Genomic DNA, 15,335 nt, shown 5'->3' with positions numbered 1-15,335 from the left:
TGTTTTGGGCCACAGCATTCTGTTTGAAACCAGAGAAGCCTGCTGGCCAGCAATCCCAGATTGAAGCCGAATGTCTCTGGAGGCTCAGCCTGAGGCCTGCCACCTTGCAGGGCTAGGAGGTTGGCCTTCAGTATGTGGTCACTCTATGGAATTATAATTGTTCTTTCTCCCTGTTCAGACACATGAAAGAAAGTAGATTTTACCCCGAAGTATATCTTGTCCTATCTCACCAATATCCAATGGGCCATATAGCATTATAATCCCAAGTCTTCTCCAAGGAGTCATTTACTAGAGCTACTGAAAACTAAATTTGGGGGGTTTGCTTTGCAAAGAGGCATGGAAATCTTCTAAAATGGCAGAGTCCACAAAATCTTCCCTTCGAACACCTGTGCAGCTGCCAGCAAAGAAGTGCCCAGAAAAAAAAATGCTCCTAGCTTGGTTTCAGGGGAACAATTTCCACAGTGATTTGCATTTTTAAGGTGCTCAAGTTACCTGGTACAAATGAGTCCTAACTATAGACTCATTTTCAAATTTTACATAAATCCCGAACTAGTTAAAAAATCATAAAAACTCTTAAAGAAGCAGTCAGTAGACTGTACGGTGACGGCAGGAAATTAGCTGTATTGTTGAGGAACAGATGGTTTACATTATACAAACCCTTTAGGCTAAACTTGTTTAGGTCTGGCATATTGTAAATTATATTTTAGTAATGAAAGTGAAATGACCTCTGCTTGACCTCAAGTGGGGTTTGTCTGTTTGAACCAATGTAGTGGAAAACTATGAAAGAAAATGAAGTCATAAAGTTTTGGCAGTTCAATTTTGGCTCATTTCAAGTTAAGGGGTTATAAATCTGTTTAGTTTTTGTTTGACAAGTATTTGTCATACAGGGATGTACAAAATGTAAAGAAGTGTAAAATACACATAAGGCATGGTGCCAAAGTAAACCAAGTACAAAGGAAAACTGGAATGAATAGGGTCCCGGGCTCCTATCTCTTTATCACTCCCTCCATTAGTTGAAGGACAAGATGGCCTCGGTTTATTATATGCTGTAAGGTAATTAAGTACCTTAAAACTGAAACAGGCTTTCAGTTTCAATGTTAACTTTTTTATTTCTCAAAGTAAACACACATCTGCCTTTAAAAAATTATATAAAATTATTATATAAAATAAAAGTTGATGCAGAAGTTAATACATTGTTCCAAGATGCTTCTTTCTTTAGAAATTTTTGAAAAGCAACAGTATTAGAGTTTAAATGAGCTCTTTACAGAAGGAAAATGAAGGAAAAACATTTTAGATGCGGGTCATTTAGATGTGAGTCAGATGGGAAAATTGTAGTACTTTCTAAACTGCTGATAAAAGAGACCAGGCTGATACTGGTGGCTTTTTTCACCTTAGTGATGACTACTAAGTGGGGATGTGGGAGAACTTTTAGATCTCTTAACTTTAGATATGAAAGCAATGAATTATGAGTAGAGTTTTTTAAAACTGTAATTACCTTGGTGGCTGTAGACGGATTAAGAGGGCTGACTCAGTGGCTTTATCTCTTTCCATCTTTGGAAGTTATACCTTAGGTGACAATACATTTGAAATGACTCCTGGTGAAGCAGCCTACTACTAACCTATTTCCTGCTTACTTTACGGAAGTGATTACCATAGGATATGAGGTGAGGATTTTGTGATGGCCACCAACATTTGTATGCAACACGAAGCCTGCTCTGTCACTTTTTGCCTTGAACATAATGTCATATGATTGTTCTACTTTTGAGTTCAACTTGAAGTAGACACACAGATAAAAAACCGAGCTACATTAGGGTGGAGGGAATCGAGCCCAGGATGGTTCTCTGGGACAGAAAGGGGGCTTTAACAATAGTAGGTGCTGAAACAGGACCCATATTCATAAGTCAGCTCCAAACCTCCCACTGTGGTCCCTTTCACTCAAGGCCAGTTCATTACCCATGTTCTAATGTCCCAAGACTGACTGCTACCCTTTTTCAAATCTATGCTATTCTTTTGAAGCTGATTCTAGCTGGACACAAGTGTCTACAGAAGAATAGCAGATTTACATGGCATTTGTGCTTGCCTCATGATATGGTTTGTCTGTGTCCCCAGTCACATCTCATTTTGAATTCCCACATGTTGTGGGAGGGACCTGGTGGGAGGTAATTGAGTCATGGGGGCAGAGCTTTCCCATGCTGTTCTTGTGATAGTGAATAAGTCTCATGAGATCTGGTGGTTCTATAAGGGGGAGTTTCCCTGCACAAGCTCTCTCTTTGCCTGCTGCCATCCATGTAAGATGTGACTTGGTCCCCCTTGCCTTCTGCCATGATTGTGAGGCCTCCCCAGCCATGTGGAACTGTAAGTCCATTAAGTCTCTTTTTCTTCCCAGTCTCAGGTGTGTCCTTATCAGCAGTGTGAAAATGGACTAATATAATAAATTGGTACCAGTAGACTGGGGCGCTGCTGAAAAGACACCTGAAAATGTGGAAGTGACTTTGAAACTGGGTAACAGGCAGAGGTTGGAACAGTTTGGAGGACTTAGCAGAAGACAGGAAAATGTGGGAAAGTTTGGAACTCCCTGGAGACTTGTTGAATGGCTTTGACCAAAATGCTGATAATGATAAGCACAATGAAATCCAGGCAGAGGTGGTCTCAGATGGAGATGAGGAACTTGTTGAAGCAAAGGTGACTCTTGTTATGTTTTAGCAAAGAGACTGGCAGCATTTTTCCCCTGCCCTAGAAATCTGTGGAACTTTGAACTTGAGAGAGATGATTTAGGGTACCTGGTGGAAGAAATTTCTAAGCAGCAAAGCATTCAAGAGGTGATTTGGGTGCTGTTAAAGGCATTCAGTTTTAAAAGGAAAACAGAGCACAAAAGCTTGGAATATTTGCAGCCTGACAATGCGATAGAAAATAAAATTCCATTTTCTGAGAAGAAATTCAAGCTGGCTGCCGAAATTTGCATAGGTAATGAGGAGCCAAATGTTAATCACCAAGACAATGGGGAAAATGTCTCCAGGGTATGTCAGAGGTCTTCACGGCAGCCCCTCCCATCACCCAGAGGTTTAGGAGGAGAAAATCATTTTGTGGGCTAGGCCCAGGGTCCCTCTGCTGTTTGCAGTCTAGGTACTTAGTGCCCTGTGTCCCAGCCACTCCAGCTGTGACTAAAAGGGGTCAAGGTACAGCTTGTGCTGTGGCTTCAGAGGGTGGAAATCCCAAGGCTTGAAAGCTTCCATGAGGTGTTGAGCCTGCGGGTGCACAGAAGTCAAGAATTAAGGTTTGGGAATCTCCACCTAGATTTCAGAGGATGTATGGAAATGCCTGGATGCCCAGGCAGAAGTTTGCTGCAGGGGTGAGGCCCTCATGCAGAACCTCTGCTAGGGCAGTGTAGAAGAGAAATGTGGGGTCGAAGCCCCCATACCAAGTCCCTACTGGGGCACTGCCTAGTGGACCTGTGAGAAGAGGGCCACTGTCCTCCAGACCCCAGAATGGTAGACCCACCAACAGCTTGCACCGTGGGCCTGGAAAAGTCTCAGACACTCAACACCAGCCCATGAAAGCAGCCAGGAGGGGGACTATACTCTGCAAAGCCACAGGGGCAGAGGTGTCTGATGCACTGCTTGCATCAGAGTGACCTGGATGTGAGATATGGAGTCAAAGGAGATCATTTTGGAGCTTTGAGATTTGACTGCCATGCTGGATTTTGGAATTGCATGGGGCCTGTAGCCCCTTTGTTTTGGCCAATTTCTCCCATTTGGAATGGCTGTATTTACCCAATGCCTGTACCCCCATTGTATCTGGGAAGTAACTAACTTGCTTTTGATTTTACAGGCTCATAGGCAGAAGGGACTTGCCTTGTTTGGATGAGACTTCAGACTGTGGACTTTTGAGTTAATGCTGAAATGAGTTGAGACTTTGGGGGACTTTTGGGAGGGCATGATTGGTTTTGAAATATAAGGAAATGAGATTTGAAAGGGACCAGGAGTCGAATGATATGGTTTGGCAGTGTCACACCCAAATCTCATCTTGAATTCCCATATGTTGTGGGAGGGACCCAGTGGGAGGTTATTGAATCATGGGGGCAGGTCTTTCCCATGCTGTTCTTGTGATAGTGAGCAAGTCATGAGATCTGATGGTTATATAACAGGGAGTTTCCCTGAACAAGTTCTCTCTTTGCCTGCTGCCATCCACATAAAATGTGACTTGGTCCTCCTTGCCTTCTGCCATGATTGTGAGGCCTCCCCAGCCATGTGGAACTGTAAGTCCATTAAACCTCTTTTTCTTTCCATTCTCAGTTATGTCTGCATCAGCAGTGTGAAAACAGACTAATATACCCCATCAGAGGAATGATGAGCAGACCCTGGCCCTGCTGAAATTAGAGGAGTATTTTTGGTAATAGGAGAGCTATCCCAGGTCCTTTTTCTCTTTGGAAGCACAGTTTTCTCTGAGATTATATGTCAAGGTTTTGAAATATAAGTCTTTCTATAGCTTGGACCATATCACCAGTTTCCTTTAGTTTCAATTTAGAGCCAATCATTTAGGATATATTTTAACAGCTGGTTGCCTCAGTCAGTCAATTGATACTGTATATACAATATACTGAAGAGTGTACATACAGACTATTATATGAGGGACCATGAAAGAACCATGAATAGAGAAGACACAGCTCCTATCCTAGATATCTGTAATCTGAATTTAACAATACCTACCACGTATTAAGTATCTGCCATGTGTGAGACACTGAGATCCTAATAATGGCTATGATTTTTTGAATGCTTATATGTTAGGCTGTAAGTACTTTAGACATATTAGCTCCTTTCATCCTCACACTAACCCCATGAGATTGGCAACTATGACTCATACCTGTTTTACAGATGGAAAAACCAAAGAACAGGTCAGTTAAGTGGTCTCACAGCTGGTAGGTGGTCAAATCAGACACCAGAGCCTGCCTTGCTAATGACCACACTACACTCCCTTCTCTGCTCTCTGACATAAAGTGCTTAATGCATCAACCCATTTAATCCTCGTCACAATCCTGTGAGATTCATATTATGACTGCCCCCGTTTTATGGATAAAGACATTATGGCATTCAGTGGTTAAGTAGCTTGCCTAAAGAAGCACAACTATTAAGTGGTGATGCCAAGATTCAAATCCAGGTATGTCTGACACCAAAGTTGCAGAGCTTTCTGGGAAGAGGAGGCAGTTTCCATCGGATCCTCAAAGGACTCTACATTTTAAAAGTATGAGGACCATTGATGCAAAAGTGAAATGCTCAAGGTGTAAGAGCTCTCTGGGTTTTGAGTTAGACCTCACTCTGTTGATGCTCAGTTGTCTCTACTAGTTGACTGGGATAGATGAACAAAACCTGTCCGTGGCAACCTTCACCTGAATTGGGCTTGAGAGCCCTGGAGAGTATATAAATGTAAGATTTCTTAGAATCTGGACTTGGCTGTTGATATGGATCTACTGGACTCCAAAACCTATTTTCCTTTCTTGTGCATTTTACTGGTTCTTAGGTAAACAGTGCTAGAATTATAAAACAATTGACTCTACTCATAAATGGAAATGATTACATTTTAAAAGCTTAGAGGCCACAGCCATTTTGTTTTGGGAGGTTATGGACATTTTCAAAGACTACAGCTGAATTAAGTGCCTTCTGGCTTATGCAATCAAATCCTAGAGGCAGTTTCAACCAATATTTTGCCACAGTTGCTCGGAGTTCTGCTACCCTTCTCTGGAAATGATTTAACTTCAGAAGCATTTCTTTTCTCTATAACGTAACTTTCTGATAGTTAGCTTGAATGTTTGGTGGTGAGCAGGGTTGATTCTGTGGTGGAGTTACTTTATAATGCCAATGGGAGAGGTTCTGTTCTGCCTGGAAATAGAACAGATGCCAGTAATTTTAATGTCAGCTTGAGCCATCACGTGCTCATAACTTGGGCTCATATATTTCAGTCAGCCTGAAAATCAAGGCAGTAGAGGGAAATAGTAGAGTAGAGCACTGGGCTCTGCACCTGAGCAGACCTGGGTTCAAGTTTTGGCTCTGTCACTTAGTAATTGTGTGACTTTGGGCCAACTCTGAGTCTGCCTCAGTTTTCCCACCCTAAAAATCAGACTTAAATTAGTACCTACTTCATAGGATTATTATAAAGATTCTATTGAGATAATGAAGTACTTTAGTCCATTTATGATGCCAATTTATAATATATTCATTTATAGGACTTGTTTTTCCCAGAAGTAGAGTTTCTATAGACATTGGTTTAAGCTGAGGTTATGTACTGGGCAGCCTTCTAGCCCTCGCTATCAGACCTTCTCCACCCTGATGGATTTTATCTAGGGCAGGAGAATGTATGCTAACAGGATGGACACAAGGAATACAAGAACTGTCGAAAGAGCTACCTCTATAATCTTTGCTGGGATTCTCTTGCCTGTGTCCTCACCCCAGTTAAGGCTGTGCATTGCTGGATCCTATAGCTTCCTCCCCAACCCACAGTATCCTATGTATGCACAGCATTTGCTTCATTAAAAGATCTGTAGTCAAAACACTGCTCAAAGAAATCAGAGATGACACAAACAAATGAAAAAACATTCCGTGCTCATAGATAGGAAAAATCAGTATCATTAAAATACAATACCATACTGCCCAAAGCATTAGATTAAATGCTATTCCTATTCAACTATCATTGATATTCTTCACAGAACTAGAGAAAACTATTTTAAAATTGATCTTGAACCAAAAAGCCCAAATAGCCAAGGCAATCCTAAGAAAAAAGAACAAAGCTTGAGGCATCATACTGCCTGACTTCAAACTATACTACAGGGCTACAGTAACCAAAAGAGCATGGTACTGGTGGAGAAACAGACACATAGGCCGAGGGAACATAATAGAGAACTCAGAAATAAGATTGCACACCTCAACCACCTGATCTTTGACAAAGCAAGCAATGGGGAAAGGATTCCCTAGTAAAATAAATGGTGCTGGGATAACTGGCTAGCTATATGCAGAAGATTGAAACTGGACCCTTTCCTTACACTATGCACAAAAATTAATTCAAGATGGATTAAAGACCTAAATATAAAACCCTAGTGGCTCATGCCTGTAATCCCAGCACTTTGGGAGGCCAAGGCAGGTCAACCACTTGAGGTCAGGAGTTTGAGACCAGCCTGGACAATATGGTGAAACCTCATCTCTGCAAAGAAAGACAAAAATTAGCCAGGAGTGGTGGTGCATGCCTGTAGTCCCAGCTACTCAGGAGGCTGAGGCATGAGAATTGCTTAAATCCAGGAGGTGGAGGTTGCAGTGAGCTGAGATCACACCACTTCACTTCAGCCTGGGTGACAAAGTGAGACTCCATCTTAAAAAAAAAAAAAAAAAAAAAAAAGAAAGAAAGAAAAGTAAAACCTGAAATTATAAAAATCCTGGAAGACAACGTAGGCAATACCATTCAGGATATAGGCACAGGCAAGGATTTCATGATGCAGATACCAAAAGCAATCACAACAAGAGCAAAAATTGACAAATGGGATCTAATTAAAGAATTTCTGTACAGCAAAAGAAACTATCAACAGAGTAACAGACAGCTTACAGAATGGGAGAAAAATTTTGCAAACTATGCATCCAACAAAAGTCTAATATCCAGCATTTCTAAGGAACTTAAAGAAATTTATAAGAAAAAACAACTGCATAAAAAGGACATGAACAGACACTTTTCAAAAGAAGACATATGTGTGGCCAACAAACATATGAAAAAAAGATCACGCTCACTGATTATTAGAGAAATGCAAATCAAAACCACAGTGAGATACCATCTCACACCAGTCAGAATGGCCATTATTAAAAGGTCAAAAAACAACAGATGCTGGCGAGGTTGCAGAGCAAAAGGAATGCTTATATACTGTTGATGGGAGTGTAAATTAGTTCAGCCATTGTGGGAGAAATAAAAGACCTAAAGACAGAAATACCATCTGACCTAGCAATTTAAATCCTGGGTATATACCCAAAGGAATATAAATCATTCTGTTATAAGGACACATGCATGTGTATGTTCACTGCAGCACTATTCACAACAGCAAAGACATGGAATTAACCTAAATGCCCATCAATGATAGCCTGGAGAAAGAAAATGTGGTACATATAATATACTCCATGGAATACTACATCGACACAAAAAAGAATGAGATCATGTCCTTTGCAGGGACATGAATGGAGCTGGAGACCATTATCCTTACTAAAGTAACACAGAAACAGAAAACCAAGTACCGCATGTTCTCACTTTTAAATGAGGGCTAAATGTTGTTCTCTTAGACACACAGAAGGGAACAACACACCCTGGGGCCTTTAAGAGGGTGGAGCTTGGGAGGAGGAGAGGATCAGGAAAAATAACTAATGAGCACTGGGCTTAATACCTGGGTGATGAAATAATCTGACAACAAACCCCTATGACACAAGCTTACCTAGGTAACAAACCTGCACTTGTACCCCTGAACTTAAAATAAAAGTTAAAAAAAAGATCTGTACTCATCAGTTATAACAACAATAATAGTAATTTCTAACTATTAAGTACCTGTGAGGTGCCAGACACTCTATCTCGAAGTGTAAAAAATATCCCTTTAAGTACTATTCGTATCCTTGATTTATGGATGAGAAAATAAAAGGTTCAGAGAAGTTATTTGCTTAAGATCTTGTGGCCAGTTGACAGCGGAGCCAAGATTTGTCATCATATTTCCTTATCTCTACACTCTTGCTCTTTGAAATGTATCCGACTGCTTTCCAGAAATAAACTAAGAGAAAAGCGTGGCTGGAAAGGTAACTTAGGCCCTGATAGTATGGACTTTTGGGTGGCAGGATTTTGGTGGCAAGAATTTTAAACTTGAAATCGCGCCTTCCAGGTTGGGAAATCATTACACTCAAGGGGGAGCTAGAGCAACACCGGAGGATGAAATCAGCACAAGAGAATGAGAGAGGAAAAGAATGTCCGAGGATGCTCCCATTAAGGGAATTAAAAGAACTAGTGAAGGAAGCGTGGGAAGGAGATATGAGGAAAGCCAAGGAGAAAGAAAAAATATTTCAGGATGGTGGTTAAGAATATCAAAGGCTCCCAGAGAAATTAAAGGGGGTGAAGACTTGGCAAAGGTCACTGGATTAAATAACATCACTGGTGATTCCCAAGAGGCCCATGTTAATAGAATGGTGAGCTCAGAAGTGTTGGGAGACAATGGCTTTAAGGAGTGAGTGGAAAAGTTATTGAGGATATTTTAGCATGAAGTGTGGTGATATTTGGTAAGAACAGGGAATTAAAAAGGGTAGCCAGACTCCAGCAGGGCTTTTAGATGGAAGCGTGTTGCTGGCAAAAGGGACAGGGCCAGAGAATGTAATCAAATTTCAATATATTCAGCAACTACTTTGGCTGGAAAGGAGAACGGAGAGATGAATTGTCTGGAAGTGAAAAAGCAGAGAAGCTGGCAAGAGATGAGGGTAAATTGAGAAGTAAAACACAGCCATCAGCTTTGGAAAGCTGGGCCAGTCCTGCTTTCTTTCCCCTGCAATGTTCCTTACATCAGCCAGGAGCTCCAGGAGTTTGACTCATGGGGGTTGTCCAGGCTTGGCTGCATCTCACACCCCTGGCCTGCCTTGACTCTTCCTCGCCCCTATTCTCAGACTCCTCCATCTTTTTTTTCTTTTTTTGACATGAGTCTCACTCTGTTGTCTAGGCTGGAGTGCAGTGGCATGATCTCAGCTCACTGCAGCCTCAACTTCCCAGGCTCAAGTAATCCTCCCACCTGAGCCTCCCGAGTAGCTCCATGTACAGGGGTGCACCATTACGCCTGGCTAATTGTGCGTGTGTGCGTGTGTGTGTGTGTGTGTGCATTTGTAGAGATGGGATTTCCCCATGTTGCCCAGGCTGGTCTTGAACTCCTGGGCTCAAGCAATCTGTCCACCTTGGTCTCCTCAAATGCTGAGGTTACAGGTGTGAGCAACTGTGCCCACCACTCCTCCACCAGACTCCTCCATCTTTTAACCTCTCTGCCTGCCTAATCTCCATGTAGGTGAGAAGCCAGGAGGCCTGGGCTGAATGGGGCCCATCCTGTTCTTGAAGGGGAGACTCTGCCCCCTCCCTGTTCCCACAGTAGCACATACCACAGCTTCTCTCCCTTACCCAAGCAAGCTTACAGAATGCTGTTTTCGAGTCATACCTGGCAGAGGATGTAGGGGCCAGGGAAGGAGAAGCAAAGGAAAAGAAACAGAGAAGGGAATTTAGAGTTTCCAGGCTCCTCTGAGAAGGTTCAGTTTCTGCAGTACTAAAAGAAGAAAAAGTAACCTCACTCAGATTGTAAAATTTGTAATGCAATATAGAACAATCCTGCTTAGTTTAGGCATCACTACAGTACTCATTAGAGGACTGAATGGCTTCAAATCTTTGGCTAAACAAAATAACAGGAAAATAAACAGTCTTCTCCTTGAGCTCGGTCTACTTCTTCCTCTGAACAGCTGAGAAAATTGAACTGCAAAAGGCTAGATGGCTTCTCAGAGTCACAGAGCAGCTGGCGGGGGATCCAGGGCATCTCCATCTTCCTGACTCTTCGGCGTTAAGGTGCCTCTCTGGTCCACTGGCTTCCTTTGCCCACAGATCAGAAGGAAGCTCATGGCTCATCAAAAGCTTTTACTTCAAACTGCATCGTCCTACCTCTCTGGGGACCCAAGCTGGGCCTCGTCAGCCAGTCTCTCGGCAGCTCCCTATTGTCCTCTCTCGAGGGTATTGGTTTCTAATCTCCCACAGGAGCATACTCAGGAGAATCTTAGCAGCTCAGCAAGTGAAGAGAGATGGAAGCAGAGAGTCTGAACCCTGAAGGGCATATTCATTTGGATAAATAAGAACCCTAGAGTCTCTGACTTTTGAATTGGCCAAGGGGAAAAAAGAACAGGGCTAGGGAAGACTGGCTTCTATCCTTCATTCCTTTTTCATCCTCACCTCCGAAGATTATTTTGATTGTGCTCTGGTGGAGTGTTTGTTTTCAGGACTTTTTTTTCTTTCTTTCTTATGTGTATCCTTTCCTTTTAGATTTTATAGGTACATGTAATATTTATGTGTCAGTGACCTTGCAAAGCAGTTTTAGAGATTTTCTGTTTACATTTAGGAATTTTCTTTAAGGTCTACAAAGTCCTTTGTGCTTTTTCCAGGAAAGGCACTCAGTAAGAACCAAAACAAACAATTGAATAACTCAAATTTGATCGGGGCCAAGTCCCTTAGAAGGGTCAGAAAAAAAAATTAGCATTTGTTTTTGTTGTTTCCTTTCCCCTCCCCAACCCATTCAAATATTTAAGCCATTTCTACTTCTCTGGTTCAGGAGTGTTTGTGAACAGTTGAAGGCTAAGCTCTAAGCCTCATATTGGACAAATCTTGACACTGGGAGATTTAGCAAGGCACACCTCAGAAATGATCCAGAAACTATGAAAACAATGTTTACTTCACCTAGTCTCTGGGAAAACTCATGCCAGTATATTTTACATTTGTCTCTTTGACCATGAAGGATGGGGAACTATTATTGCTCTAGCCAAATTGTACATGTCCCTGGAAGGGCTAGGACTACATCATTCAGTGACTGCCATGCAGGCCCCTTAAAGATTTGTCAGAAGCCAGGAGAATGCCTGTGGTTACTCTGCAGCACAAACTGACCAAATGGGATCACATTCAGTTGCTTTCCTAACCCTCTCTCCTCCTTCCCCACTTGATCTGTTCTGTGAAAAAGTTATCACAGATTCTGCAAGAGCAAGGGCCGGCTCTATTTAGAAAAGGTGAAAAATCCTGTATTCACATTTTATTGCCTCTAATAACTAGCTCTTGGACCTTGCCAAGTTACTTAGTCTGTTTGTGTCTCAACTACTCTGGTTGTACAATAGTAATAATAATACCTGCCTTATATAATAGCTGTGAGGATTAATTGTGATAATGGATGTAAAAGCTCCTGGTATTGTTTTTGACAGTTTGTATTCATCGATATATATATTAGCTTTTTTTCTATTTATGCCACAAAGCTTTCTGGGATCTCTGTTGGACACCATGTGATATAAAACAAAGCTCCACTAAAAATAGAATTAAATTGCAGATTACGGCTAACCCACAAAATTGATAATTCCTAAAAATGAAAATGATTCTTCCAGGGTTCCTGCCCTGGCAATGAGGAGTACATCTTTCCAGGATGGTGGCTACTGCACCAAACTGCTGTCTGCTGTAGCCAAACTGATCTAGGTCTCTCCCCCACCCACAGTTCTGGTGTTTCTAAGACTTCTCCACATTTACCAACGGAAATGAAAGGGAAAGAGTCTCATGGAACAATTACTCTTGCACTAGAAGCTTGAAGTCATGAGTTAGGTAAAAGTATCTGCCAGGTCAACTAGGTGAATGTGCAGCAATATTAACCCCTGTCCATTTGCTTCCACTACTTTTATAGTAGCACTAAGTAGTAAGGATTAAATGTGATATTATATAAAATGCTATAATATATGTAAATCAGTTAGCTAGAAAGTGGGATGTCAAAAGAGTTGAATCCCCACCTCTGCCCATCCTCCGGGCTACTGTGTGAACTCTATGGTCTTCAGGATCTGTAGATTTTTTTTTAATGATAAAAATTCACACTCAGCAAGAGAACAGTGGTTTTGCTGAATACAGAATATAGACACTGAATATTTAGCATGTAAGGAATTCCAAATCCTATCAATAAATATTACTTTATAATAGCAAAAATATTTTCAAGACTTTTTAAGTAAAAAAATCTAAACAGTAAAGCAAAAAAAAAAAAAAGGGCTCTGTGTCAGCCCAATTATGCTACTCCATTTATTAGATAAGAGGATTAGTTAATTTGAGTGTGAAGACTTTTTTTTTCCTAAAATTTTATTAAAAGTGATGCTTCTCCTTTTTATGAGGGTCAAAAGAATAATACGGTTACTAGTCCACAGGGAAGATAAATATTTGTTGAATGGATGAATGAATGTTCTTATGGAATTGGAATAATTAGAAAAAAACCAGGCTTTTAGATGCAAGAGTCTTAAATTATTTAAATGAAATCTTTTTGCTGAGAGGCCTGGGGTTATGGTGCTGGCTTTCCTGAAAGAAAGACTCTGTTGTGTTTTAGTTCCAAGATGCAGTGCAGGGGCTCCATTTAGGGTAAGGGCCAGTGACCCTGGGTTCCTTGCCAGGACCTTGAGCAACTCAAACGTTGAAAGATGTAGATGAAAAGCAAAAGGGAAGGGGTTGATTTAGCTCAAAGTGGAGAAGGCTAAGGTTAGTTGTCATAAAACAGCATTCAAAGACTATTGGAAGGACAACATTTCTCTTAAAATACACTTAAGCCAAAGAAAAAGGGATGCAAGGCATACAAAGGATTTTTTTTAAATTGTGGTAAAAAACACAACAAAATTTACTGTCTTAATAATTTTTAAGTATATAGTATAGTGGTTTTAACTATTTGCACATTATGCAACAAAAAGGATTTCTTGACAGTGAAGTTTGTCTGAGTCCTGACGGGCTGGCCAGGATGATTTCTTAGGGATCACCTCTAGCCCAACAACTCTATGACAAGGTAGTGATATGGCTGGCCCAACACTGAAGTAGACATACTGATGAAAGCGTCTTGGGAAAAGATAGAGGGAGATAGTTCATCTTTGCATTTGGTTAAATGAACCTTAGCACTTATAAAACTCTGATTCCATATCATTTGATTTCTAAGCTTGGGAGGGTTATAAAATGTTGTTTTAACTTGAAACCCATGGAACAAATGCAGCTCTGTACTGCTAACATTACCTTGGGTTTATATGCATTCAGCATTGACATCTCTACATTTTGACCTCTGACGTGTTTTGGTTGCCTCTGGACTGGTGGTGATGATGACTTCTGGTTATTGCGACAGACACAAATGAAGAAGAAGAGTAAAGCAATGGCCAGGGGAATGGCAACACTTGGCACGAGTATGTACAAGATTTCCATTTTATTCTTCTCCTTGGAATCCTTTGAATCTGGGTGCAGAAATGAAAAAGAGCCAAAGTTATACTCTTTAAAGTAACATGTATAATATTACATTGCAAAGTTTAAAATGAACCACCTCTTCTATTCTTCTATACACACAAATCCACTGTGAGAAAAAAGGAATCCATTGCTTATTACCATTTGTTTCCATCAAACCTTCAACATAATTTATTGAAATTTAAAAGTTTAAAGTTCAAATGTTTAAAAACTGCAGAGGGACATTATGAAGACTTTGTATGTGTGTGGGTGCCCCTCTGATGTTGCCTCTCTTTAGTGGCAGACCCGCATTTCTCTAACACCTTAAAAGTTAAACGCCATGTGAATGGACTGTATACATCCAAGAGCCTTAATGTGGACCACAGGACTCTTCTTCCACTGGCTGCCAGCCCAGATCAGCCCCCACAAGATGGTGTTCTAGAAATCATGACCTTGTCTTGGCTGGTTTGGACTTATGGGGCCAATCCTGCATCTTCCAGAATCAACATTACTAAGGATTCCTAGTCTCAGTGTCCAAAAAGCCACTGGCCTGAGAATATGGGGGCCTGAAGTCAGGGTCAGTTTGATCTTTGATCAGCTGTGTGACCTTAAACAAAACATTCACGTCTCTGGGCCTCATTTTTTTACCTCTGCAAAAGTGAAGTGTCTGTTTTGGTTGGTGTCTATAATTCCTTCCAGCATGGCAGCACTGTATAACCTGACACTTTATTGAAACCCCAGAATTCTTAAATGGTTTCATATGAGCCCAATAATTATGAGAGCTAACACTTTGAAGTATATTTTTGAAATCTTATATCCCATTGCTTGGAAAAGAATATAATATGTGTAGAACATGAGACATACTTTTCTTTTTATCAGTTTGAGCCTGATCATTGAAACCAAATACTTAGGCATATATTGTGGTTAATGAATTATTTGACTGGTAAAACAAACACAGAATTATGGGATAGTAATTAGAGGGGTTACATAATGCCATGCCCTGATAACCAAGATCAGCTATCTTTAAGAAAACTCAAAGTGTGACAACTCAAATTGACGCAAAATTCAGAGATTATTATTTACCTTACAAAAGAATTAACCATGCATTCATTCAATTATCCTTCCACTCATTCAGTAAGTCAATAAACAAAAGCTACCGCATGCCAGGCACTATTGTAGGTACTAGGAATATAAAATTAAGTATGACATGTCCTCTGCCCTTAAGGAGCTCATCGTCTGGTAAGAAAAATAGAAGAAAGATAATTACATGTCCTGAAAATGCTAAACTGGAAGTATAAAAAGAGTGATGAAAAGGCCCAAAAAGTTCCTTTAAATGATGA

The 15,335-nt window shown here is 40.8% G+C and overlaps 1 protein-coding gene across 3 annotated transcripts in view; it reads right to left on the bottom strand.

Moving 5' to 3' along the window:
* Positions 1-15,335, bottom strand: part of ROR1 (receptor tyrosine kinase like orphan receptor 1) — a 410,977-nt gene that overhangs the window by 7,861 nt on the left and 387,781 nt on the right. For all 3 annotated transcript variants that reach the window (XM_050756448.1, XM_050756588.1, XM_050756527.1), the window contains one exon: positions 13,798-14,009. In XM_050756448.1, coding sequence (XP_050612405.1) covers positions 13,798-14,009 — 212 coding nt within the window. The remainder of the gene's footprint in view (positions 1-13,797; positions 14,010-15,335) is intronic.

The sequence above is a fragment of the Macaca thibetana genome, chromosome 1 (genome assembly GCF_024542745.1).
Source record: "Macaca thibetana thibetana isolate TM-01 chromosome 1, ASM2454274v1, whole genome shotgun sequence".
Classification (NCBI taxonomy): domain Eukaryota; kingdom Metazoa; phylum Chordata; class Mammalia; order Primates; family Cercopithecidae; genus Macaca; species Macaca thibetana.
The sequence above is the reverse complement of the archived record's forward strand: the minus strand, read 5'-3'. Positions and strand labels throughout refer to the sequence as shown.